At 39.5% G+C, this 27,235-nt stretch overlaps 1 protein-coding gene across 4 annotated transcripts in view; it reads right to left on the bottom strand.

The window, feature by feature from the left end:
• LOC147162843 (regulator of G protein signaling 6-like) overlaps positions 1 to 26,840 on the bottom strand; it is a 43,320-nt gene extending 16,480 nt beyond the window's left edge. The window contains exons 1-3 of one of the 4 annotated variants that reach the window (XR_015097115.1): positions 26,619 to 26,838; positions 25,968 to 26,222; positions 21,323 to 21,418 (exon numbers count right to left, since the gene is read on the bottom strand). Coding sequence is in view for 3 of the 4 variants with exons in the window: in XM_086095158.1 (XP_085951284.1) it covers positions 21,323 to 21,406 (84 nt within the window). In the remaining variant the exon portion in view is untranslated. Of the gene's footprint in view, positions 1 to 21,322; positions 21,419 to 25,967; positions 26,226 to 26,618 lie in introns of those variants that run through there. The other 3 variants (XM_086095158.1, XM_086095160.1, XM_086095159.1) reach the window with 3 other exon arrangements.
• Positions 26,841 to 27,235: the final 395 nt, after the last annotated feature.

Raw genomic sequence — 27,235 nt, 5'->3', positions numbered from 1 at the left:
AATTATTATTATTATTTTTATTTTATTTTTTAAGAAAAGATTATTAAAAATTAGGAGCGTCAGGTGATTAAATGTTTTTATCGTAATTAATCGCATGACTTCACTAGTTAACTCACGATTAAATCACAAATGTTATATCTATTCTAATACAATAAAAAAACAACAACTAGGTTTTCGGGAAAATAATGGGGAAAAATGTTAAACTAATAGAAATAGTCCAAATTTTTTATTTTTTTTTTTACATCTATAGTCATCAATGACAGTGAATGAGTTAAAGGGTCATGTGCGACATAAACATGATGTGATATAGGCGGGCTGTTAGAAAAACTCATTAATTTAAAACCCCGTGCCCTTTCCAAACCACGTTGGCCGGTAATGAAGCTATTAAAGCAGCCTGGTGTTGTGCAATGAGACTAGAGTATAACTGAAATGTGAACTGCAGTACCCCCCCCCCCCCTTTGTCACCCGTGACTGGACTATAACTATCAACATTTGCAAGATTTGACCTCAACTGCTATTCAGATTTGATCATTTAAGTTCATTTAGCGTAATCTGTAGACATGCTGCTGATATACAGTATTGCACTCCACTTACATGCTACACAATCGTGAATTCACGACACAGTGTGCATACTGCAGCTAATTACATTGGTGAGCCAGTCAGTTGGTATAGACCACAAAAAAAGCTAGTAACATTTGTCACCTGCTAAATCTATATTTGGATCTTAATAGCTAAAAGGAGATCTAGCTTCTTCTGGAGCCAAGGGAACAAAATGATACAATCATTCATAAGCACAACAAATTATAACTTGCTCTGAGATTTAGCAGAAGTGTCAAAACATGATAAAAGGGATTTTCCAGCTTAAATCTCAGTTGCTACAAAATGCACAATTGGATAAGCGAGCGCTAATAAAACTTGGTTTGACCTAGCTTTTTTCCTTCTTTCTTACATTTATATCAGCTATAAATTCCTACTGTAGAAGTTATGTTAATTGTATGCATTCGTTGTACTCATGTTTTCTAAGTGTGGAAAAAAAGAGAAGGTTCATGTTTGAAAAAGTTGCATACAAATATGCAAATGTGGTTATGAAAACCAACGCTCGTGGTGGAGGCGATACATTGTTGATTAGGGTTTATTGCTTCCTCATCTTTTATTAATTTTATATTAAACATCCCATGCTTTGGTGGGCGCTCGTACTGTAAATGCATTTTGTCAGTGAATAGAAAAGTAAAGCCATCCCCCACAAATTCACGATGCTGAAGAAGTTTTTAAAAACGTGATGGCAAAATGTATTCTTAAAAATTCAAATTTCTAAAAGTGTATTAGCATATTTGCCTTTATATACATTGTATCACTAGTACATTATAGATTTTCTTGTTTTTGGCTGATTAACTGAGGCTACAAACTCATGAGTATATCAGTATAAACTCATAATATCCACATGAACCACAAACGGCTCCCCTGTTTTCTTTATTTGAGCCATGATTGGTCGGGACCTGAGCCCTTAGGTACTTGTACAAAATGGCTCCCCCCTGAGATCAATAAAAATGGGTGGCTTTTGCTGCTGAATTCATATTCCACAAACACAAAATTTATCAGAACGCCATGTTTAGACGAGTGGGGGCGCGCACAACAATTTATTGTAAAGACAAAAAAAAGAAACTATTGACTTACCCATTCAGTGGGTTTTCCCTGTAAAATACATTCAAAGTGTTCAGTATTTTTCCTTGTACTGATATTGAGCATGTTTGTTCATTTCAGCAGTTACCAAGTGTAAATGCTGTTACTTATTACAAACACATTTTACCCATTTATACCTCTACCATATGGAACTTATTGTCCCCGAATGCCAAAATGTACAGAACAGCTTGGTGTCGTCAAACGTTTCCAAGTGTTGATTATTTTCTGTTATTCGGGCTACAGTGATATGTTGGAACGCACAGCATGACAGTATTTGCTCAAATGTCTGTCATGTAGTGTTAAACCATGGAGTGAGTGTGTGCCACCATGATTAATAAACAGTTGACTTTCACTGAAGTGGACCCACACACTGACACCACCAAGCGAGGAGGTGACGATGGGCATGAGCCTGCTGCCCGTCTGTTGAGCTGAGAAGTTTCCTGGTTAGCTTGCGAGCTAGCGGCTAGCAACTCTCTCCATGACACTGAAAGCTTTGACAAAGTTCCAGACACTTTGTAGTTCAAACATGTAGGCATGTGTGGACACAAGAAAGATGCTACTTTAAGTGGTATTTGACTGACGATAGATGGGGGTGTGGTTTCAGCATTTTCAGCAGGTGGCGGCAAATCCAGGTCCAGAAGGTAAAAACCCTGCCACTGTTTGGCTTTAGCCCCTTGCACTAGCTAGCTAGCTAGTAAATGAGCACTGTTGGGAAATTCTCGTCTTTGTTTCCCCGTGTTCATAATGTTGATTATCAAACTCAGACAATGAGATCGGTGAAATCAGGATTTATAAAGACAAAGGAATCTATTTAACATTCGCTTCAACCCATTCATCACCTTGAATTCTCACACAGAGACATACTGAGTAAATTAAAGCAGTTATGTCCACTTCTAAATAGTAATATTATAAATAAAACAGTTATAAGTAAATTAATTCACTTCAGCACACAGGGAACTAGCACCCGGGGAGCTAGCTAGGAAGCACGCTAGCTAGCACCTGCGGCTAAAGCCAAACTGTGGCAGCGTTTTTACTTTCTGGACTTGGATTTGCCACCTCTGATTTTCAGTGGACACAACTAGTGTTTTTTATTCATTTTGATTTTGAAGCCTCATTTTATATACTTAGGCCCAGTTAAAAAATATGTCGGCTGTATATTATTTTTATTTATATATATATAAAATACAATTGAAAATCCCTATTTTTGCTAGTCAGATCTCATAATCTGTTTTATTTTTATCCCAGTTACTCGAAGCAAGTACTTGAGTGGAACCTCGAGGACTGTGCAACATAATGTGCTTGTATTGTCCTGCACAATATTGCTACAAAGCAGAATGTCCCGCTCTTTTTGATGAGGTCAATGATGCACCTGAGCCAACTGACAATGAAGTCATACCTCCGACTTTCGAGAGTCGCTGTGCAGCAAGGGATGAGATTGTCAGAAACTATTTTTGGAACAATGTTTTTGCTTTTTTGCATCTGTAAATACTGAGGTTTCTAATACAATTAAGTAAATACTTTTTAACAACTTTTGAGAGGGTCATTGTTTTGTACTTTTATCATCTGTAGTGTAAGGTACAACAGCCCCAACATTTTATTTTTTGGGGCGGTGGGACTATTTTTCATGGAAAAAACTTATTGGAGGTTTTCAGGAAAATCAATGTACAGTATTTATAATGAGTCAATTATACACATTTTCACTATTCACTTACATATCCTCAATGAAAAGAGTGTGTCCACTATAGTCAAAATTTCACTTCTATGGTTTGAAAATCACTTGAATAAAAAGTGAATTAATAAATGGATGAATTATTCAGCAAGTTAGAATTGAATTTAAATCTAATTTTGTTCCTGAAATCCACACTAAATCCAAACTGCTGGGACCAAAATAATCCAGATTATTGTGAATCAAAATTGCCCTAATCCTGCAAAAATGGTTTGAACAACAAAAACTGAGGGTTTGATCCAATTTAAAACAAAGACTGGATTACGTGATCTAATCCGTTTTCAAAATAAAAAATGTTTTGGTTGTGAACAACCAATTTTCAAGAATTGGTCCAATTTATGATATAAATCCGATCAAATTATCTTGGCACAACTGAGCTTTGGCGATTATTGGAATAATTAAAAAAACGTCATAGTTTATTTAACACTCATCTGTGTTGTGTCAAAATGACAATATATTTATTTTCACTTCACTGGGACTTCAACATTTAGCCAACAAATGTACTTAAGTTCTCCTCCATAAAGCATGAAATATGTGTTGCGTCTACAGCTTGATGGCAAACGTTCAACTCTGACATGACATTCTTCTTGTTGTTTTTCCGAGTGCCATTTTGACCTCTGAGACATACTGGGTGAATAATGAATGTGTTCCAGCTGGTGTGTGATGCTCTGCAGGGTGAGGTGAGAAAAAAAATCCCCCCTCCTAAAACCTGACACACACACACAGCTTTGAGTTGCCAAGTCACGATGAGAATCTCCAATACAGAGTAGCCTATAGAGAAAGGCGCATCACAACAGATTGGGTGCCTTGTGAAACGTGGAAGGGGGGGGGGGGGGTCAAAAACATCCTATGCGCACCGTCATAATCCAATGTACACACAAATCTTGCCGTTGTGCCACAAGCGAAACGCCATCCAAACGCTTCACGTTCACTCATCCATGATCCTTACAAAATTGCCATCACCACATGAACAACCAGCCCCCCCCCCCCCCCCCCCCAAAAGCTCTTTTTCTTGTCCACAATCAGCTCCTGCTGCTGAAATACTTTCTACACTACAGTGGAGCCAATAGCTTTCATTATAATCCCTGTAATCATTTGTCACGATGGCTTGTCAAAGCACTAAAGTTAATTGAGTGACTGCAGCCGGAGAACAACAAAATCCCTCAAACGAGGAGGATGTGTGAGTTGTTGGTAAATGTAACAAACATAATTTCAGACGCCACTGAAGACCTTCATTGTGCATTAAGGTTTAGCTAAGTGACATTTGTACATGTGAACAAGACAAGAACCAATGCTTTCACTGTATGTAAGAATTGTATTTTTAATTAGGAGCGTGTGCTTAACTTCAATATTTGTTTGAAAACATTTGTACATTCTACTCCTTACTTTGGCAAACATTCTTTTTCCAACCTTCCCGAGTGGCATCGTTTAAGTAAATGGAGACCGTAAGTCAACCGCGGTTGAGATAGATTGTGCGACTGCTCAACAGATTCTTTGGCCTTAAAGGAATCAGTTGATACGCGGCAAACCTATGTGGCGAATAGTTCCAGCATCAAAACCACAAGTTGCTGGCATACAAAAATTGTGCCCCCCCCCCCAAAAAAAAGCAGCATCAGCATTTATTAGTCAACAATGTTAGCAAAGCTATGAGAACACATTAGCTAACACTACGCTAACACTAGCTAGCATGTGATTAAAAACAAAGATTGCTGGGCCAAGTTATCAAAATGGGTATTGTACACTTTCCAAGTGTGATTTTAAGTATTTGATTCATTACTTCTACCACTTTTTTACATAACTACCTTTTCTCAAAGTATTTTTGTTACCTACAGCTGTACGTTTGACATTTTGCCTTTGAGAGACAATAGTGACTGGTCCACTCATGCCGCTAGCGCAAATGCTTTCAATAGCCCGCCTTGGACTAGTTGTGGAATCAATCAAATCAGGTGTATTCTTCAACTTTGTACACACAAGACAAATATAAAATGAAATGAATGGCTTGACTTCTCTAGTTAACTCACGACCAAGTTGTGTTGTCTTTCAGAGGTTGAAAATGGTACAAGCAAGTGTTCAAAGTCGAGCGCTGTATTCAAATGCAAGAACTAGAAGTCCGAAAAATTAACTCAAGCACAGATGCCTGACAAACCTACCCAAGTACATCACGAGTTTAGATATCATTTTTTAAATTTCAGAGGTTTTCCCTCATATCCATCCTTCACATCAGGTGCTGCCCTGTGCATGATCCCAATTTAATTATCCCAAACTTGATTGCCCACAGAGTTGGAAGCAACGTCCCGAGATCCGAAATTGTCCAGCCGGGATGCCGCGCCTTACTTTGAACCAAACGGGTGTAAATATTGGCTTCAGCGAGTGTTGATGAGGACACCAGTGGCTTGTCTGGGCCAGTTGCGGATCCCCCAAAGAGAGGAATTCAGATGGACGAGTGTTTATGTGCGTCTATGGTAACTCTGTGATAAGAGGAGCCAAGCAATTAAAAGTCTGTCAACTTACAGCTCCGGCACAGGCAGCTGGCGAGCTTGACTAAACCATTGTGGATAAAGCTTGATGTACAGGATTATGAATGTCAACTCACTCCCTTAAAAAAATAAAATAAAAAATAAAAATAAAAAGTTTAGTGATAAGCAAAATGCAAAAAACACAAAAGCAGCTCATCCACGGGGGTGCGTGGAGGAGTCACCTTGCTGCTGATGAGACTCGAGCAGGCCAAAAAAAGATGCCCCCCCTCTCCTATAATTGTCTGTTGTTAGCTACTCCATATGTTGCTAAGGGCTTGAGTGGAGTAAAAACAGGAGTCTGCCCTGATAGTCCACTTAGAAACAAAGTACCCTGCGCCGATAGGAGAGGTCGAAAAAACAAAAAAAGGGGGGGGGGGGCGTACTAATAAAAGAGCAGCTGTCTGAAATGAAGTGTATCAGCGGCGTCCTGATTTTGCGCCGAGCACCACGAAGGGGGCTGGGGGTTGCCAAGGGCCTGTCAAAAATGAATCACCACTAGCAAAAAGGTCATTTGCTCGGGTGGAAGCGAATCACATTAGTTCACCGGAGAGATTGCTTACTCAAACGAGCCATGCAAAAGCAATTTCCATTCAGTGAGGGCTGCTATCGCCTCCAACACCTTGTCGGCCTCCTGCATTTACAGCACCTGGGAGACTCGCTTAGCTTTACATCATACATATGCTGAACAAGTCCAACTTACTGACGTAAACGGAAAGCGGGAGATGAGCCGTATGGGCAAGAACGGCACCTGGTCATTACACTCACGGGAAATAGAACGTGGAAGAGAAGATGAAGTTGGTTCCAATGGCACGTGTTGCCTTTCACCAGTGGACCCGAGGCGTGGATGAGAGTTCTTCAACCTGCTCAGTGTTCAGATTTAAACGCGTCACCTTGTTCAGCGATGTGAACGTTTGTTAAAACGGGAAGTCCAAAATGTACTTTACAATATGTTCTACATGCCCCTACTAGTCCAAATATATATATTTTTTATTCATCTCAGCGGGCGGCCATTTTGCCACTTAGACTGAAAATGAGTGCCTAAAGACTCGGGTAACGACCAACCACGGTTCACCTTTATTCCAAGTTTGGTCATATGACTATGCAACCTGATACTGCATTCCCGAACTTCATTGACCAGCTTTTCACTCTGATGTCACTCGCACACTGGTGGTGGTGGTGGGGATAACTTTTGTTAAGAGTAGGATTTTTTTTTATTGTACATTTAGAACAGATATAACATTTGTGATTAATTGTGCGATAACTAGTGAAGTCATGCGATTAATTATGATTACAAATTTTAATGGCCTGACGCCCCAAATTTTTTACGTTTTCTTTTGAACTCATTCATTGCCATTGACGGCTATAGACGTCAAAAATTCATTTGAACTATTTCTATTAGTTAAAAAAAAATAATCAAACTTTTGTTAAGACTATGAAAACCTAGATTTTTTTAACAGATAAAAAAAATTGTGATTAATCATGAGTTAACTAGTAAAGTCATGCGATCAATTACAATTAAAAATGTTAATCGCCTGTCGACCCCTAATTTTTTATTATTATTAATTTTTTTTATGAATTCATGGCAGTGAATAAGTTGAGCACTGATGTCACTTCCAGTCAACTGTAAATGGCAAAATGGCTGCTCCCTAAGATTGATACGAATGGGTGGATTTTGCTGCTAAAATTAGTATTCCACAAAGGCAATATTAACCAGAATGCTATGTTTAGACTAATGGGGGCGCATAGAACATAATGTAAAGAAAAATGTTGACTTTGCTTCCCCTTTAAACCTCACATTTTCTGCATCTGATATCACTATCCATTTATATACAGTGAATGCCTGCATATTCCCCGTTTGACATTCAAGTTTGCCTATTCGGAGCTTCATTTAGACAGAAGTAGTCTCTTGTCGCCTTTTGTGGCATTTATAGGCAATTACAGTGCAGCATAAACCGTTTTCAGGGATGTCAATTACTAATTTGTGTTACTTGTGACAGGGCATGGTCCCTAACCACTGTGAATAGAACAAAGCGAACCCTCAATTCAGAGACCCTGGAACAGGACAGGTGAGCCAGGCAATTGCGCCCCGAGCTCAAATGATTAAAAGATGGCAGACTTTAACCCTGAATCAATGATAAAACAACGGCACCGCAAAGCAGAGTCGGAATTCACTGGCTTACTAGCTGTAGCTAGTTAGTCGGCATGACATGAGCTTTAAGAGTTCAGATGTCAAGTGATATTTAGGCCACACTTGCTAGCAGAGACACCAGGTGGTGTTTATTTACTAGCTTAGTTCAACCAGTCAACTCTTTGTTCTCTGGGCTCAGTCGGTTAACTCTCGTTACACAACCCAGACGCCAGCCAGGCACTTCAACGTGGAAAAAACAAAGTCGAGGAGAGCGCGACGGCGTCGGCCGACGGGTGGATAACGCCGAGCTATTTTGAGGGATGCTTGAAGGGAAGATGCTCACAGTCGAAAGCCGCTGTGGGAGCCTCACACTCGGCACAAGTCGCTTTATCTCGTTGCCAATTTAGAAGCATGCTCGTTTGAGCTACCCGGCGCGCGCTCGCCTTTAGAAGAGCGAGAGGCAACTGAATTTAAGTTCCACTTTTGCCTCGCCGGATACGGCTTCATTTTTAGACTCCTGGTGTGATATCTGCAGGGGATTGTTTTGAGGTGGTGGAACCTTAGGACCATCTGTCTATCGGTGATGTTCGTCCCTCCCGTCTCCACACGTCCTGTAATTGGGTTACAGGTGAGGAAAAGGGGAAGTGCCTCACTCATCTTTGGTGGTGAAGCACACTGGACACTGATCAAGTGCTGTTTGTGTGAAGAGCCAGGAGGCGAGCGAGCGAGATTTGGCCTTTGCACACCTTATCAGTATTGACACCGGAGCTGAAGGCAGTAGTCTCGCACGTTTTGAAAAATACATAACTAGGATTTGGGTGACAAGATATATTTTCCATTTACTTTGTCACTTCAGAATTATGAATTTAAGCTCTCATGAGCCTGAGAATGGGTAGCCAATAAGTGATATAAAACTAGTGCTGTCAAAGTTAAAGCGTTAACTGATTCATTAATCACAAAAAAATATCGCATTAATCATGAATTATTAATTTTGACAATAGGTTAGCCTTTAGCGTGACAGCGGATGGCTACTTTTAAGGTAGCACGGGTTGTGTTTGAGCAATAAACATAATTTCATGCATTAAAGTAAAGCATTTAGCATGTGTACAGTGGATCAAAAAATGTTGACTACGTCCTCATAACATTAAATGTCAGAAGAATTAACTAATTTTTTGGAACATTTAAAAAAAAAAAAAGAGGCTTTTTTATCAAGCGATTAATCGTGATTAATCAAAATTCTAAGATGTGATTAATCTGATTTAAAAAATATATCGTTTGACAGCTCTATATAAAAAAACGCACAAAAAACACTCAAGGCAGTGACAAAAAAAAAAGGCATTAACATTTAACACTGGTGCCAACTAGGGGGCCGCAAAATACCATCCCACGGGCCGTAAATGGGCTCCAAGCCACAGGTTTGAGATCTCCTGCATGCTCGCATGTAATCAGCTCAGGTTCTCTTGACCTTTCAACGGGCATGGATTTCCTATCATGGCTGGCGGTGCAAGGAAAGGACACGTTATTACTTGCTGTGGTCTGACGGCCACACACACACGCACACACGGAACACTTGACCTTCCTGTTACCTGTGCTTTTTCTTGCCAAGAGAGGAAGTGTGTTTTGCAAGTCATTGGGGCTCATTTCATAATAAACGCGCAGAAATGTTTACACTCTGTGCACAAGTTGAGCATATGCACATAAGTTAGTCTTTTGTCATTAGCAAAAGGTCGACTTAAGTTGATTTAATAAAAGATTGCAGAGATGTTTGATACTTTTTTTTTTTTTTTTTTTTCCAAACCAGACCAACTGCCAATGTGAAGTAAAGTTTGACTGGCGAGTATATTTAAATGTAGGCCTCAATTTTTTTATTTTATTTTTTTACAATTTTAAAAAAGTTACTTAGCTCTATATATCCTAATATGAAAAGAAAAATGCACTGAGCTGTCACCAACGTCTTACAAATGCAATTATGCCATCTAGTGGCAGATAATGACCAACCAATTAATATCACAGTTTTTTTTTTTTTTTTACAATACAGTAAAAAAAATTAATTTTAACTACATTTTATGAATAATTACTGTATCATTGACTATTAGTTAAAAAAAATCCCACTTTTGTTAGATATAAAATTTGCTATTAATTGTGAGTTAACTCTTGAAGTCATGCGACTAAACTTTAATCGTCTGACACCCCTAGTTAATACGATCGAACGTAATTGCCAGTCAAAAAAATTCCAGTTCCTTTCAGATTATTTTTTTTTCCCCCTCTGCCATCAAACAAGCTTTGAAACATTTCCCTTCCACCTTGCACAGAAATACCAGAACGTAAACATAATCCTTAAGTAAAATTCAAACAACCCAAGTTCAACAATTTTCCCTACTAAAATAAAGCGTCAAGTTTCCAGAGTGGATGAATCGCTGCTTGACAAACGTCACCATGTCTAATTAGTTGCTACAACTTGTTGCCAAAAGTTGTCAACTACAGAATAGAAAAGTTAACTTGTCAATGGACTTTTGGAACAAATGCCAACTTTTTGCAGCAGGTCCCGGCAATATAGCACCACTTTCTGGAAACACCTCTCACCTGATGAGGATGTTTTTCTTCACGCTTAATATCGCTGTGAAATTAAAGAGGCGTGTTCCCCGCTGGGTGACAGATTTCCAATGTTGGCAATAAAAATCGCGCTACCTCCAACTTGGCTGAGGTAATAGAATTCCGGCTGCATGGAGGGAAAACCTCACCCTCAAGCGCCATGAGGCCACACGCGGACACGCACGCCAATACGCTTTGGTGCCCTCGGTCCCTAAAAAGACGACTCGTCTGCCCCCGCAGAGGCGCTGGCCTTCGTCACACTCCCCCCCCCCCCCTGCTCTCAGCCCATTCGTCTAATTACCATCCTTTTATTGCTGTTTAATGAAACCGAACCAAGCCCGAAGTGGTCTGGGCGAAAGCGTGCTCAATTTCACAAACCCTCCAAAACACGGAATCAATAGACGGTAAAGCGCTGCATGGGTTTTAAGGTATTAAAAGGCCTGGCTCGCTGCCAATTGATTATCTATTATGTCAGCAAAGCACCCTGAGCATGAGCTAACGTGCGGCCGGCACAGAGCGACCACATTTGGCTACAAATCGAGGGAGCCAAATATGGAGCCTTAAAGAATTTGCAACAACCGCCACCACACCTGCTTCAATTATTCAGTCCGCTTCCCACAAATGGAGCCGTCGCTACTTTTCATCCAATCTCAAAATTCACCCAGATGAAGGGTAGACGAATATGCCGCCCCGCTGTGATTTTAATCAAATGTATTCAAAACCATTTCAATTCATTGGCGCGCATATCAGTCAGACTGAATTAGCAGCAGCAATGTAATTGCGGGGAACATGAAACTTGTATGGTGCACTAATAAAACAATTAGATCTCAGCAGCAGTTAAATTGACGCAATCTGGTTCCTCGCACCACCCATGCACCTGATCCTACATATCAAATCACATTAGATAGAAGAGGGCTTAAAATGACTCGTGTGTCTCAGCTCGACTTAAAATTAATTTTTAAAAAAACATGTTCCACTTTTACCAAGAGTATGAAAACTTGAAAAAAATGTTTCATTGTACATTTAGAACAGATATAAAATTTGTGATTAATCGTGAGTTAACTAGTAAAGTCATGCGATTAATTACGATTAAAAATTGTAATTGCCTGTTGCCCCTAATTTTTAACAATCTAGTCAGGCGATTACAAATTTGAATTGTAATTAATCGCATGACTTTACTAGTTAACTCACGATTAATCACAAATTTTATATCTGTTCGAAATGTACAATGAAACATTTTTTTTAGGTTTTCATACTCTTGTTAACAAAAGTGTGGGGGGGATGTTAAACTAATAGAAATAGTTCAAATGAATTTTTGACGTTTATAGCAGTCAATGGCAGTGAATGAGTTAGTCTTATTTTAAATTAGCTGTTATTCTTTATTGTACTGCGTCTTTTCTTTTAAGTATATTGTAGTATAACTCAAATGATTTAAAATTATATTTTACCACTTTCATTATGCTTTGCCAGTTTGCAAGTTATTCTGTTTTTTTATTCATTGAACCACACACGGACGGTTGCTACATTGAGGGATTTTGGAAAGTGTGGTACAAGTACACGAAAGTATCAGAATTAAATACAAATACAATTTACATTCAAAACATGAAATGCAATCTTTTTTTTTTTTTATTAATTTACTTGAAGTACAGTTCAGTTGTATTTAACTTCAATATAATTTAGCATTATTGTATTTTATTGTTGGTCATTATGCATGTTGAACCAATTGATTTTTTTGGTGGTAGTTTACATTTTGATAAAAATGTGCAAAATTTATTTAGTAATGTCATGATTTTGTCTCTTGTTTCCAGCCTTTTTTTTGCATCAGTCACTCAACTCTGCCTCAAGCACCACTATTCATTACCTTGTTTACATCTACACGACTCACTCAAGTACAAAAGCATTGTCTAAAATTATACTCCTGTCGCTTGTTAAGGTGATGAAACAGATGGAGGGATTAATCAGGTTTTTGTGGGACGACCCTCTAGTGTGCGCACATTAAATTCCATAACATACCACAAACTTTAAGAGAAAGAATCTTGCTCAAACGGAGGATAAAAAAAAAAAATGCGGTTATAGATTTGTCCTCGGCCATACGAGTTATTGATGAAACCATTGGAGTGGAAGTAGGCCCATGGGAAAGTCTCCGAGGACACATCTGATTAGCAAACTGAAGGTCAGAGGAGATAAGTGCAAATTATTAATTACTGTACACGAGCGGATTCTTCATGTTGTTGTAGAAAATTGGTTGATTTGTGGTAAATGCAGTGTGCCTAAACTGAAAGCTAACACTTATTAGCATTTTTATTAAAATTAAACAATAAATAAAAAATTTGTTTTTATTGTGTTTAAAACTTTGTACACAAAGTAAGCCTTTTTGAAACTCTACCAAGTCCCTTTGTCACCTCTGAAAGTGCTTTGGAAAAGGAAACGGCGTCTCTACAAGTTCAAACACAGCCAAGGTCGTCTCATTTTCATGTGTGGCGGCACAACTTAACTGAGCAAGACTAATAGGCAAATGGGTGGCCAGGTCAAGGGTCCTATTCGGGATGCAGCTCCATGTTCGGGAGGGCGGCCACTTGGCGCGGGTCTGGCCTCGCCGGCTTTCCAGCTCGGGAAGGTGATTAACAATTGTTGACCTGGTGACTCATCCCTGCTTCAGCCTTGACCCACGGGCCATTAGGGAACCACAACACACACATCAGGAAACAGAGGTCCAACAGAACGCAGCTGCCACAGAGTCACAGCTTCACTTTCAAGTCGGCTCGTTTCTACCCAGCAACTATGCCTTCAATGCGTCACCAAGACAGTCAACGCAAGTTTAGGCTACAGAACTAGCAGGTTAATTTCTACCTAGCAACACCATTCAAAAAGTGCCATCTGCGGGTTAGTTGGCATCCTTTTGAATGTGTAATCAAGTCCTGTGGTTTTGATTCAGATTAATTATTGTAAATCTATGTACATAAATTATAAGGCAAATGTGGGGAAAATTTAAAACAGGCTATAATTTGTTTTTATATACCAACGTTGTATTTTCAGTGAACCATTTCCGGAATTTGTCTTTATATATACACATACATACATACAGTTGCTAAAGAAAATTAATGCAAGGTATTTGCATGAACTGTAAATTAGAAATGATTACATTTAAAAATAACTGCTTACTCATTTGTCAATAGATTTGTGAGTTCTTAAAATATAAAATAAATATGAAAACTGAAATTGCCTAGTCATATTTGTTTTATACTAGAGCTGTCAAATATATATATATATATATATTTATTTATTTTTAATCAGATTACTCACATCTGAGAATTGTGATTAATCATTTAATTAAAAAAGTTTTTCATCAACATTTTTTGCCCGCCAAATTTGAAGACCTGTTAATTCTTTCTACATTTAATGTCATGGGGACGATCCACTGCACACACGCACCCTCTTTTCCTAATCAGTTAATTACTTTCATAACTAAAAAAAAAAAAAAAAAAAAAAAATTGACCTAATATTTTGACATGAACAAATATTCTGAATGTCATACGCAAACATTTACTAAAAGCATGTAGTTATATTTATTCTAAATGATCATCTACGGTCAATTTAATTGTGAATGTGATTAATCTGCGTTAATGCATGATTAATGCAATATTTGTTGGTGACTAATCAATGAGTTAAATCTTTAACGTCTACACATGGACTAACCCTCACAATTTCTGTGCAATATATTGCAGGCAAGTTAAGTCTATTTTCCTTTTAATTAGCAGAACGGCGAGAGTGAAAGTGGGACAAGTGCTAGCGAGAAACATTTCCAAACGAGATCCCCGAAGGTTTGAACAAGCAGCCCTGAAAACGGGAAGGAAAGCAATTCCAGGGTCACGTTACATAACAGCGCTGCCGGTTTTGCAGCATCTGCGCTGTTAAATGTGCACATCATGCTGATATTTGGGAATTTATTCTGAATCATCGCATCAGCCTCCGGAGATGCGATTACATCTTCATCTACACTCTCTGGGTCATTTCGGAGTATAACACTCTCGTTTCTTAATGTTCTTTTCAAATGTGTTAGCATTCACAGTAAATGAACCACAGTATGATTCCAATCATATTTTACAGTAATTCACAGTTCATGATTCAAAAGGACATCACTTCATGAAGTAAATCATCAAGTTCACATAGGAAGTAAATGGATTCGTAATATTACAATGGATAACTATAGCAAAGAGTAGTTAAGTAAGAAGAACCGATTACTGATTGGATTATTGTATCCATTACAGAAAACGAAAAAGCAAATCAGAAACGGATGGCCTTCCCCCTCCCAGTTTGTTGCAGAACCCAAACACAGTACACACACAAGGCCACAGGAATTAGTTGCCGTGGACTTAACCGCAACACGTACAGCGGCAAATTGGCAAATAAAGTCTCGACGACAGTCTTTAAATTGGGACAGGTTTGGGGCTAGGTCATGTAATGCTCCTTAAGCCGCAGATAGCAGGCCAGGGAAACTTATTTTGTTGTCACTAGACAAACACCAGCCACGGGGACAGGCAAACATGCCATGGCAAGGCGTTCTAGGGAGATTAACAAGGCATGTTTTTACGTTATAGTAGTGTCTGTATATGAAAAGCTTTTTTTTTTTTTTTTCCAAATGACAGCTTTGCTTAGAGGGGTAATTTGCAACTTTAAAAAAAAAAAAACAACAACAACTCTTATTTGTTTTGTCACTATAACCTGACAGTAGTAAATGAGTGACTTGAATTAGCCCCATTTGGTACAACTAATTAGATTTTTAAGGAGGAAAAAAAAAATCCACGACAGAAGGCCTTACCTTTGGCTTCGGAAAATTTGCTGAAATATGGCAGAATATCCAGCTTCTCATTTTATTTTGCTCGGCTTATACGTTTGACCTAGTTTAGATTTTTTTTTTAAATCATTTCAATAACTAAAACTTGAAACTAATAACATTTCATGTTATAGTAACTCTCCATTATGACTTAAGTCGTGCTACCCAGGGCCTCATTTTCATAGTTCACATTTTAATGAACATACACAATTTTACAGTTTGTGTATGTAAAATTTATTTGAACAAATATGTGAACATAAAATGGTCAAAAAAAAAGGACAAAAACAAACCAATAAGCAAATATACATTAAAAGAGATAAGATATTTTATACTTCACGAGACACTTACCAAATGAAGTTAAACCAGCAAGATTAAGACAGCTAATGTACTCTTATTTTGAAATGTATTCTCACCACTTCTGGTGCACTACTGAGCTGATTGACGGCAACTTTGAGAGCGAAGCATCATAGGAGGCTTTTTGTTGTTACTAGTAACACTTGTGATTGTGTTTTGCCTCTTTTATGTGTTATTTTTCAAAGTTCAATATAGTTATATTTGTATTGTTTCTATTAGTGGATTAAAGTTGTGCTACTTTTGATATTAAATTATGGTAACTCGACGACACACTTTGTAACAAAAGCAGGCAGTGAGTGCTATATATAATATAATGGCCTGTAAGGAGGTTTGGAGTTTGAGATGCTCTTTATTTACGAGCAGATTTCAAAACCAATGTCCCGCCCCTCCAGATGGCCCAGTCCCGACCTGATGCTACCTATGTAGCAGTCGTGGCTAACGCTTGTTTACAGCGTCAATGCTATCTTGCTAGCACTGCTGTGTTTGTGAAGCTAGATATGGATTTTCTGCGATTATCACAAATATGCTTTGAGAATCACGCCGCTGTGCACATAAGTGAGGGGGCGTGGCTCCGACCTGCGACTCAAAGGGAGGGAGGGATGAGTGGAGTGAGGCTACATTCAAACCTGGCTAGCCTAGCAGTAACAAGGCAAACTCATTCTTTCCACTAACATTTTGACTTCTGAAGGTCTTACCAAACTTGAGTCATATGGAATGCATTGCAAAATCCAAAAGACGCTCAGTGAATAGACCCTTTTGCCCGGCCGATGCAAGCGATTTGCCCATGGTCATTGCATGCAGCAGTTTTTGTATGATAGTGACGATTTCCCCCCTTTTTTTCTTTTTTAATTAAAATCCTGCATTGTGTGTGGAATCTGCTGACCCGAGTTCAAGGTTCATATTGCCACTGAAGAGCAGGAGTTGCTGACTTTGCATCATGGGGACCTTGCCTAGCTGCGACTTAGCAACACGCTTGAGAAAAGCCCCCCCCCCCCCCCATTTTAAATACAATGGTATATTATTAACTGTTTCTGCTCTGCATGCAGTTAATTGGCCATGCGAGAATATAATGGGCTGTCACTGGCGGGCTCTCGTTTGCAACAAAACCACATGTCATGTTTAGCCATTTTGATTTCATGTGAAACTTTAGGAAAATATTTTCCTGATTTAGCACAATGTATGCAGGATCATCATTGTACTTACTCGGCTCAATGGAACAATGAGAATCAAGTTTAGTCAGTCGTGTTACAAGAAAAGACTATTTAAATACTGTATACACAGCTGTGATTCCGGACTCAATACTGCGCTGTAAATTTCCATGTCCAACAGAGCGTCCAGGGTCATTGCGAGTCCAGTGGGAGATATCCCAGGAGCCTCCATGTGCCTGCGATCTGCCTTTTCAGCGAGTGTGATAAGTGGGAGGCTCAGGAGGCTTTTTAGGGGGCTTTGAATGTGGGACATGATGGTCTCGCTTGCTGCAAAATGAATGGACACTCCGCTCTTATGGACACATGCACAAAGCTTCCCGTTAGCAGCAGCCAAAGCACGCATAAAGAACTTTTTACATCTCATTAAGAAGCACACAAACACTGACTGCAGAAGTGGACGGACGCCCGTTAGTTGGAATACACCCGTCGGCCAATAGGAAAGCTTTTGGCACGGGACGCACTCCCCTCGCTGGAGAAAAGCCTTTTATTTCACTCGCAGCAGTTCGAGGTGAATAATCCTGTCAACAGTGCGGCCGCTGCCAAAACACTCTAAATCATCATCCAATTATGATGCTTTTCAACTCGACTTCCAGGATTTTGCCACGCCTTCAGAGCAGCATTCACAGAGGGGAAAGCTGTACGCTTGTTTTTTTATCAGACTGCAGAGCCAAGTTTGACAGCGAGCCGCGTTGGCACTTAGCATGGAGGCTTCAGTGAGATAATCGCTCCGGTGGTGCAGAATAGATGGGGATAACACCATCATACATGGTAAAGCAGTGGCTGCGCTCAGAATGCTTGTCCGAAGCGGACACTGGAGGCAATGCCGCAAGGAAGCCCCCCCCCCCCCCAAAAAATGTGCGGGCAGAGTCTCGGTAAAGAACAGATTCACAAGCATGTCAGAAATTTCGAGATGTGAACTTGAATGGTTTGGTGGCCTTGGACCTCCCATTTAAAAAAAAAAAAGAAGATATAAACTAGTTTCATAAATCTTCATTTCAGCTCATTGGAAATCTAAGATTTGAAATCTAAGCATCCATCCATCAAACAAATAGTATGTGTCCCCAGTCAACACAAAAGCAGACTTTATAGTTTACTGAGCGAGCTAGAGGACAATTCTCAAAAAAAGCTAGTGCCTGGTGTTTTGCTACCAACATTAAGTTTTAGGTTGATTTTCCCTCACTTCCTTGGTCCTCACTCGGGTCACTGCTTGATTGGCTACATACGAAAACATTTTGGTTGTCAATGTTGAACTGGCTCTAGAGGTGGCAAATCCAGACCCAACAAGTGAAAACTCTGTCACAGTTTGGCTTTAGCCATTGATGCTAGCCAGCTATCTCCCTAGCAGGTCAACGAGCACCATGGGAGCTAGCTAGGGAGCTAGCTAGCACCTGGGGCTAAAGCCAAACTGTGGCAGGGTATTTTACTTTCTGGACCTGGATTTGCCACTTTAACACCTCAGACCACAACATATTATGACAATGTGGCGTCATCCCCAAAACAATTCTCGACAACAATATGTTCTATGAAGCCCCACTAGTCTAAATGCGGTATTTTGGTTAATATTGTGTTAGTGGAATATGAGTTAAGCAGCAAAACCCAGCAGTTTTTGTCAATATCAAAAGGCGGCCATTTTGCCACTTGCTGAAAATGACATCACAGTTGGTCAGGTCTCAGGCAACAACCAATCACAGCTCAGCTTTAGAAAAGAGGTGAGCTGCATAAAGGCAGTGAGTATGTTGAGCAGCCTACCACAGCACATCTTCTGTCTGTGCCCGCCGGAGGCAATAAAGCGTCCTGCAGATATTGAATCGTCTTGCTTCACTTCCTCTTTTTGGGGGGGGGGGATGCTGTACGACTGCACCACCTCAACTACATGCACAAACAAACACCTCACTAATAGCCCGCTTTTTTGCAACACATCCGTAGCGTGCATACATTTCACATGCAGCCGTTTGAACTCTTGACAAGAACAATCTGGACTCGGCAGAGGAAGTCTGACGGCTTCAATCTGACAGGCGGCTCCAATCTGCGCACGTACAACCGGTGCTTGACCTCCATGAAATTTTCAGTGCCGTGCCGAGTTATGTACAATCCTGCGCAAACATTTTATTTGCCGTTTTAGCACCACCGTAATGACCATATAGACGCTGTCCGATAACCTCGTAAGTCCACTTTATGACCATTTTGACTTTCATGAATTGTCAGTGTGTACAACAATGAAAATGTTTTATAGTGCCAGGTTTTAACAAGCATCTCCAATGGCTAGCAAAACTATCCACGACTCCCAGCGCGCACAACCAATAGGTGCCAATTTGATTGATGGTGATTGTATTGTTGACATCGTGCCTCAAATGTCTTCAGCTAAATTCTTACCAAACATTTTTCTTGTGGAAAGCACTTCCTATTTTTGTAGGGAAGCCCTGATATCGCTAGCTGCGCTGCTAGTCAAATGAAGAGAAATAAGTATCACCTTCAGTTGTCCTTTTAGTTTTATTTGATAATTTTGGTATTTTTATGTAGTCTTGTGTTTCTTATTACTTTATTTTGTGGCTATCAGAGGTAATATGTATGTATCCACAACTAAGTTCTTAGTCTCTTATTTCTTTTCCGTCTCTCATCTACTGTATGTTTTCATAGAGTGCCCCCTAGTGTTACAAATAAAATGACAATGGAAGTGCCTTGTGTTACAGGTCACTTTTAAGTAAAATGTTGGCGGGACTTAGTAAATAAGGAATTAAATGTTTTACTCTAGGAAATGCTAATTCTGCGGAAAAAATTGGTAGCATTTGATTAAAATTATGGTTGCTACTAATTATTTTGCTAAATGATTAATCTGTCATTTATTTTGCAGATGAATCAAGAGGTTTAAAAAAAATAAAAAATAAACATGTTTTACCTTCATGATTTCTCTGCCTTTATTAAAAGACATTATTTCAAATTGACATGAATTCATTTTGATTCAGTTACTGGTTTGGTCCGTAACATGTCAGAAAATAGCCAAAAAAGGCGATAATTGATTTCCAAAGTAACAGAATTGTTTTTATTTTGATTCAACACAAAGATAATCAGTCTGCTTTCATGAAGGACAACAGAAATTGGACATTTCCTGTTGACGAGCTGAAATTCCGAGCATTTTGAGAATTTTAAATGGAAAAAGTTATCCAAACGATTCATCGATTATCAAAATTAATTGGATAATTGAAGTATTTAAATTAATTTGATAATCAATTATTTGTTGATTAATCATTGCACCGCTAAAATAAAACATTTTTATCACAGTTGCAATTAAGTATCTGTACTCTCAACAAATACACAAATTCAAGTACTTTCACGCCGAAAAAGGTAGTATCAGTTCATCGCTAAAATTAAGGCCGTTCGATACCACTTTTTTTTTTCAGACTGATACCAGTGCGGGTACTCAACTCTTGATAAGTCACCAATACTAAGTACCGATTCCACTAGTACTTTGGATACATAACATTTCCACAAAAATAAAAAGGACAGCTCATACAGAAAGACCAATACATCCCAAATTTCCAACATAAAATGTTTCCTCAACTCATTTACTGCCAGCCCATTAAAATGGAACGTTGACGTCTATAACCGTCAATGGCAGTGAATGTGTTAAAATTGCATGAAATTATTGGCAATTTTCTATTCTTCCCATTTCTAGTTCCTGATCGTAAAACGGCCACAAGAGAGAATTGGCGCTTTCAAGTCAAATAAAAAAATAAAAAAGGGTTAAATAAGAAATCCTGTCAACCTTGACCATTGCGTCGTACATGCCTTTTACGCACAACATGACCAAAATCCCCGCTGGCGGCACGCTGACAAGCAAAAACCTGCCGCTCCAACCAGGCGCCTCCGGGCCTGAGCGGCGTTACATAATGAAGCCTTGCTACGACGTAATCCGCCAAGATGTGCAGTGTTGGTGTTCGTTTGAAGCGCGGTAGAAAATAACAAGGGCGGCGGGGGCGGTGGGGGGGGCTGATATTGACAATAGGGGAGAAGACAATGGGCGTAGAAAATGACCCACATACTGAAGATGACTGCAAGCTTGCCGCTCACATGTGAACGACGAATTCGTTTTCTCAATTCCATCGTGGCTTTTTGCCAAGGTTTGCAGATTCTGCACATAACTTGTGACGGTATCGAAATATTGATCATTGCAGCTTCAGCTCTCTACATATTTGTACAACCCGATCAATATTCCGCACCACGAGAGAATTCAAGTACTCGAGGACTTATGCATCATTGCGCATTCATTGTCGCAGTCAGGCTTGCCTTTCTGTAGACGATCATGTTTGGAGAGTCCTCATCCGGATCTGTGAGGTCCACGCCAACCCGCTCTTTGGAGCCCTCCGCCATCTTCACTCACACCTGAAATCAGACGCGCCACATGAACAGCAGCAAAACAAAAAAACAAAAAAAGATCTGCTTTTTTTTTTTCTGACGATGTAGTCACAACAACCAATCATGGTCCAGCTTCAGAAAACAGGTGAGCCATGATTGGCCGTTACACCTGAGCAACTTTGATGTCATTTTAAGTCCAAAGCAAGTCACAAAATGGCCGCCAACCGCGATGGATAAAAACGGGTGGATTTTGCTCGTATTCAACAACCACAATGTGAACCGGAATGCCATGTTTAGACGAGTGCGGGCCATCTTAAACATTGTCGTAAATAAAGGTTGACTTGACCTTTGAGCACCAACTGAATTGGTCAGTCAATCATACGACATAGGCTAGCTAGCCTAGCAACATGTTTGGATTTTATACAGGTCAGAAAAAGGTGCAACTATTTTGGGGAGGGGGAAAAAAAACGTAGTTATTTTATAGTACAGGGGAAAATTAAAAAGTAAATGTAGCAATTTTAAGAAGATTTAATTATAATGAATTGAAAACGGCTTATAACGAGACCTGATCAATTTTATATATATATATATATATATATATATTATTTTTTTTTAAATACAAATATCAAGATGTTACCACTTAAGGTAGAGATTTGTTGCACCCTGGATTCAACTGAAGAAAGCAAGCAAAGCACTGAACGCAACTGAAGTTTAAATGTTCATAAATAAAAAGGGTGCTGGAGAGCAAGAATAAAAAAACAAAAAAAATAACTACGTTTGACGTCCAAAAATAAAACAAGACTTTAGTATCATCATCATCACACAGGGAACACACTCACCAAGTACAGCTACACCATCAACACAAGAATGATGCGACGGAACCGGAGGTACTAAATGCAATCAGAATAATGAGAAACAGGTGGGCGGAACAAAAAGATGGCAGGAGTTGATTGGCTGGCACAAGTGCAGCAGAGCTAACAAGACCAGGTGGTGACAATAACATGACGAGTAGTAAAGAAACAGTAATAAAAGAAAAGCCCAAGTAAAAAAAAACAAAAAACAGATCAGGACATTATTATGCACACATAAACGGACAGATGTTTTTATAGAGGTGTTTGTATCATATTTGGTTAGGTGAAATTGTATGGCGTGGTTGAACTTTTTTGTATTCAATTAAAATTACAATGCTTAATTTTGTGTCATGTTTCAGTTTTATAGCCAAGTTCAACTTGGAGTGAAAACTAAACAGCTTGAAAATGTTTAAAAAATATATATTATCTATATCTAATCATCTGTACAGCAGTGTGGTAGGCCTAAAGCTCCTCAAAAACGAGGCAGGTTTTTATAAAATTGCATGTAATATTATTGTAAGCAGCTAAAATCTAAAATGTATTGCATATAAAAATACCAAAAATAAAAGATGGAAAAACAAACAGTTATTAATGCTTAAATGCAAATGTATTGTACAAAAATGTTAAAAACAACAGAAACTGTATTTAGCCAGCAATTCATTTGTGTACCACTAGAGAGAGCCCACCACTACACTTTTAGAATCACTGCCCTAACCTCTATATTACATTTCCTTAACCTTTGTGGAAAACATCATCAGGTCAACGGGTTATGAAAAGGTGTTTCCTTTCTAGCGTAGGAAAGGACAACACTGTTTAAAATGAATTTGACTCCCATTTTTCTAATCGATGTCATCGCGTGCTAAAGTGGCTAGCTTTCTTTTTCTGTCCTTCTTCTGTCTCACTCAAAGTTGTATCCACACATTTCTATATTTTATATGTCATGTTTACAGCTGTTTTTTGTACATACAGTAATGCTAGCCTTTACATTATTGAAGTTGTTTTGTATGTTATATTGGGCCTGTTGTTACCGATAAACTAAACAGTTAGCTTACTGTCTTCTTCTACTACTTCTTTTCTTACTACTATTTCTTCTCCATACTGCCTCTCTCAGGTCACTGTTGGTACTACGGCAGTATGAACAGCCTTTGTGGTCCGTTTTGTTGTACCTCGCTTTACTTAGCACATTGGCTACTTATTTATTTTTGTACAGCAAATGGCAGCATTGAAATATAATTTTTCCACTTAAGCGGTTATTATAAAGTGTTGATCACATGACGGTTACCTCTGATCCCCCACATTAAAGCCTTTCCCCACCCACTCGCCCACCGAGCGCTTTGAGAGCGGCTGTTAGGAGATTTATTTACAACCTTCGCCATCACTTTCTCCGGGCCGCCTCCCCTCGCGAGCGCCCTCCCTCCCCTCTCTCCGACGCTCCGTGTTGAATTAATTCCGCTCCACAAAGGATTTTCATAACCCTGCCTCACACATACTTTGCCGCCGTGGGCTCCTGTGTGTATTAAGTGGGTTAAGGCCTTTGTTAGTCCTTTAATCGGCCTGCGTAGACAGAGGTGAGGGGGTTGGATTACATGCCTTATACACGCTTCCTCATGTTTGCCTTGCAGAAATATACAGTCGTGCAGAAATAAGGAAATATTCAAGCAGCATTCACGTTTGGTGACCTTTACATCAAAATGGTACATTTCGGCTCCATCGTGACCAAGTGAAACCTATGTAAACAACATTTGTTCAATTTTTATCTACTGGAGTGAGTAATAGAATTTGGGTCAAATGGGGTTTATTCTAGACTTTTTTTTTTTAGACCATTTACAAACTAAACTGAATTTTTTAAAGTTAGCTAAATATGACAAATCGACAACATGATGGCACCTACATCTTCTCGATATTCACTTTTTTTTCTCCAACTCATGTCACGTCATCAAGACTAATTGTGACCGTGATGGTTTTACCATCAATATTTACACCACAAATGGCCCCCGAGCCATAGGTTGGATAGCCCTGTTTTTAAGGAATCTGTACTCATGACGATGGCCAAAATCAGTGTTTTTACAATCAGGAACTACAAATTTAACAAATAGAAAATTGCCATTAATTTCATGCAATTTTAAGTGAATTAAGTAATAATCCACCCAGAATTCTTCGTGCCACCAGTAGTGTTGGATGGTTGCAAAGCTGGCCCTCATTGGCCGACACGTTCGTGCTCTTGGAGCAGACAGCTAATCTTTCGCATCGTCTCGGGCTGCTAAGATAGGCAACCGTATGGAAGTAAACGATATAATGTTAATAGTTCCCCTACGAACCGAGGCTAATTGTAGAGAACAGCTTGACAAAAGTAATGAAAACAATTTTTTATTTTTTTTCAAGATGACGACAGCAAAATTAATGGTGGTCTCTTCTGAATGTGGTGTAACAATACAACAGGAAGGTGTAATTATAGATGACAAGTTTTTTGTTTTTTTTGCTTAAGGCAAAATTATTTTAAAAACAAAAACAATAGTTACTCAGGAAAAAAACAACTTTTTTTTTAAAGATAACTTTACCTGTTCTAAAAGCAAAATGAAAGTTTATGATTTATAAAAATGTAAATCAGGAGAACAACTTGAAAATAAAAAATAAAAATCATATAGATAATTCAAACTATGTTAAAGGGAAAAAAGAAAAAAAAATACATATATTTTACTGTGATTCAACAGTTTGCTTGAACACCCTCCCCCCCCCAATTTTTTTTAAATGGCCCGCAACATAAACTAAAAATTATATATGCTACCAAAAAAAAAGTGTTACAATTAAGTATTTATAAAAAACAGTTAGAAATTAACTATGTATAATCAAAAAAGTAACAACAATTAAAGATAATTCATTTTTTAATGTTTTCTTCCACTTTCTGTTCTGTGTCTAGGTTCAAATTGTGAACATATGACATGAAAGATTCCCAAGTAACTGCTTTTAAAATGGTCATCATATAACAGGTTGCTCCTGTTTTGGTTCTGAAAGTAGAGACGGCATTTGGCTGCTGGAAGATTATTATTTGTATTTATTTTTTTGGGTTACAGGGTCTCTGAACACCTCAAACTCTTGCAAAATCCTGAAGTATTTCACTTATACGAAGCTAAAAATAAAAAAAAATTACAATTTAAAAAAACATACAATTGCTTGATTGACTGATTTTTGTGTGCTAGATAAATTAATTTAAAAAAAATTCAGGTGGCTCTTGCATGTTTCGATTTTTCTGTATGTGGCCCTCAGAGGAAAAAGTTTGGACACCCTAAATGGCTGAGCTGGATCCGATCCCAGCTGATACTAGGCAAGATGCAGGTTGCACCCTGGACTGGGTGTCAGCCAATCGCAAGGCACATAAAGACACCAGCAATCACACTCACATTCACACCTCTGAACAATTTAGAGTCTTTCGTCAACCCAAAATGCACCACGCGACCACCGTGTACCAACAGAAAAACAAAAAAAAACAAATTTCTCCCACGGTGCATGAATAATTCTCCAGGACAGCAAAAACTTCCCCGCCCCATAAAACTGCCCCATCATGCAAATGAACGGGCTGTCAACTGAAGAGAAACAACGTGTAATCACGCACGCACCACCCGGCGAACAAGTGACACACGGCACACTGACAGCCACTCTCATGACGCGTGTGCGCGTGCGCCACACGTGTGCCACCCGCCAGCTGCCACAAGTGAAGCCTCCATTACCTTCCAAAGCAACGAGCGGCCGGTCCTGTCCACTGCGCTCCCTTTCCGCCGGCTTGGCTCCCTCCTTAGCAACAAGCGGCAGGCGGGTTCATGGTGTCATTGGGCGAGATGAGAAGAAGAGGGGATGAGGAGGGAGGGAGGGAGCGAGAGAATGAGAGAGAGGAGCTTGCCTGCTCGCTCGCTGCAGTGTATTCCTCCTCCTCTTCACTCTAGTGCTTTAGTTGAGGAGATCCTCACATCGTCCTCTCCCTCCGTCTGCTCGAGGGTGAGAGAGAGGGGGGGGGGGGGCAGATCAAGTTATGAAAGGGGGAGGGATGAAGGAATTAGATGGAATGTAAAGAGAAGAGTGGTTGCATGTGCGAAGTATAAAATAAGCAGCATTTCGTGAGCAGCAGACTTTTAAGTTGTGAACGTTGTATGGCGGCCGAGTGGAAGCTTAGCGTGCTTATTCTCCTAAGTAGGCTAGGAGTTATTTTTATACCTCATCTCTATAAATCACTGCGTTATGTAATAATACAAAACTTGTAGCTTGAGGATGTGCGTTTGCATGTCGCTTCCTTCGACATGGAGTCATTCAAGCTTAAATGGCAATGGATGCGTTTTTGTTTTTGTTTTTTTTACCCCTCGCTGTAATGCATATTCATTCATTACCAACAGTCTTTTCTCTATGTTATACAGTTTCTCCGACTTCTGGCTTTCACACATCAACGTCGTTTCTGGCCACTGATTTCCGCGTTCCAACACTCGCACCCCCAACCGCGCGCTCCCGCCCATCGGCGGGCGTCTCGACTCTCAGAAATGCTTCGGACAACTGAGACAGCCACACGACACACTCGCACAGTCGCACCCGTCGACGGGCACAAAAGCGGAAGCGCAAGAACTGGGACGCTGCCCACACGTCGCTAACAGGAAATGGAAACAAAGTTTATGTGTGAAAACCAGGAAGTCGGAAGTCCCGCCTCCTCCGTGGCATATACCGCATACTGGCTCCAGTATGTTACATATTTTCATCCAATCAGAATTCAGCCTTTATGTGTTGCTATGTCAATCAAATCCACCCCGAAGCCTTCAGAATCAGTAGTGATAGCTGATTTAATTTAAACTGTATGAGCAACGGGACTGTTCTTTTGACCAAGCAGATTTCACAACCGTCCTCGCAGGGCCAACAGTGACATCATCATTTTGTCGTCTTTTGATTGGTTGGTCGGTCGGAGCAAAACTTGTTCTTGCCAGCTTGGACGAGAAAAACATCAACACAAATGGCCTCT

This window comes from Leptonotus elevatus, chromosome 14 (assembly GCF_054856555.1).
Source record: "Leptonotus elevatus isolate MCC_2025b chromosome 14, RoL_Lele_1.0, whole genome shotgun sequence".
NCBI classification, from domain to species: Eukaryota; Metazoa; Chordata; class Actinopteri; order Syngnathiformes; family Syngnathidae; genus Leptonotus; species Leptonotus elevatus.
Note: the sequence above shows the minus strand (reverse complement) of the source record. Positions and strands in the feature narration are given on the sequence as shown.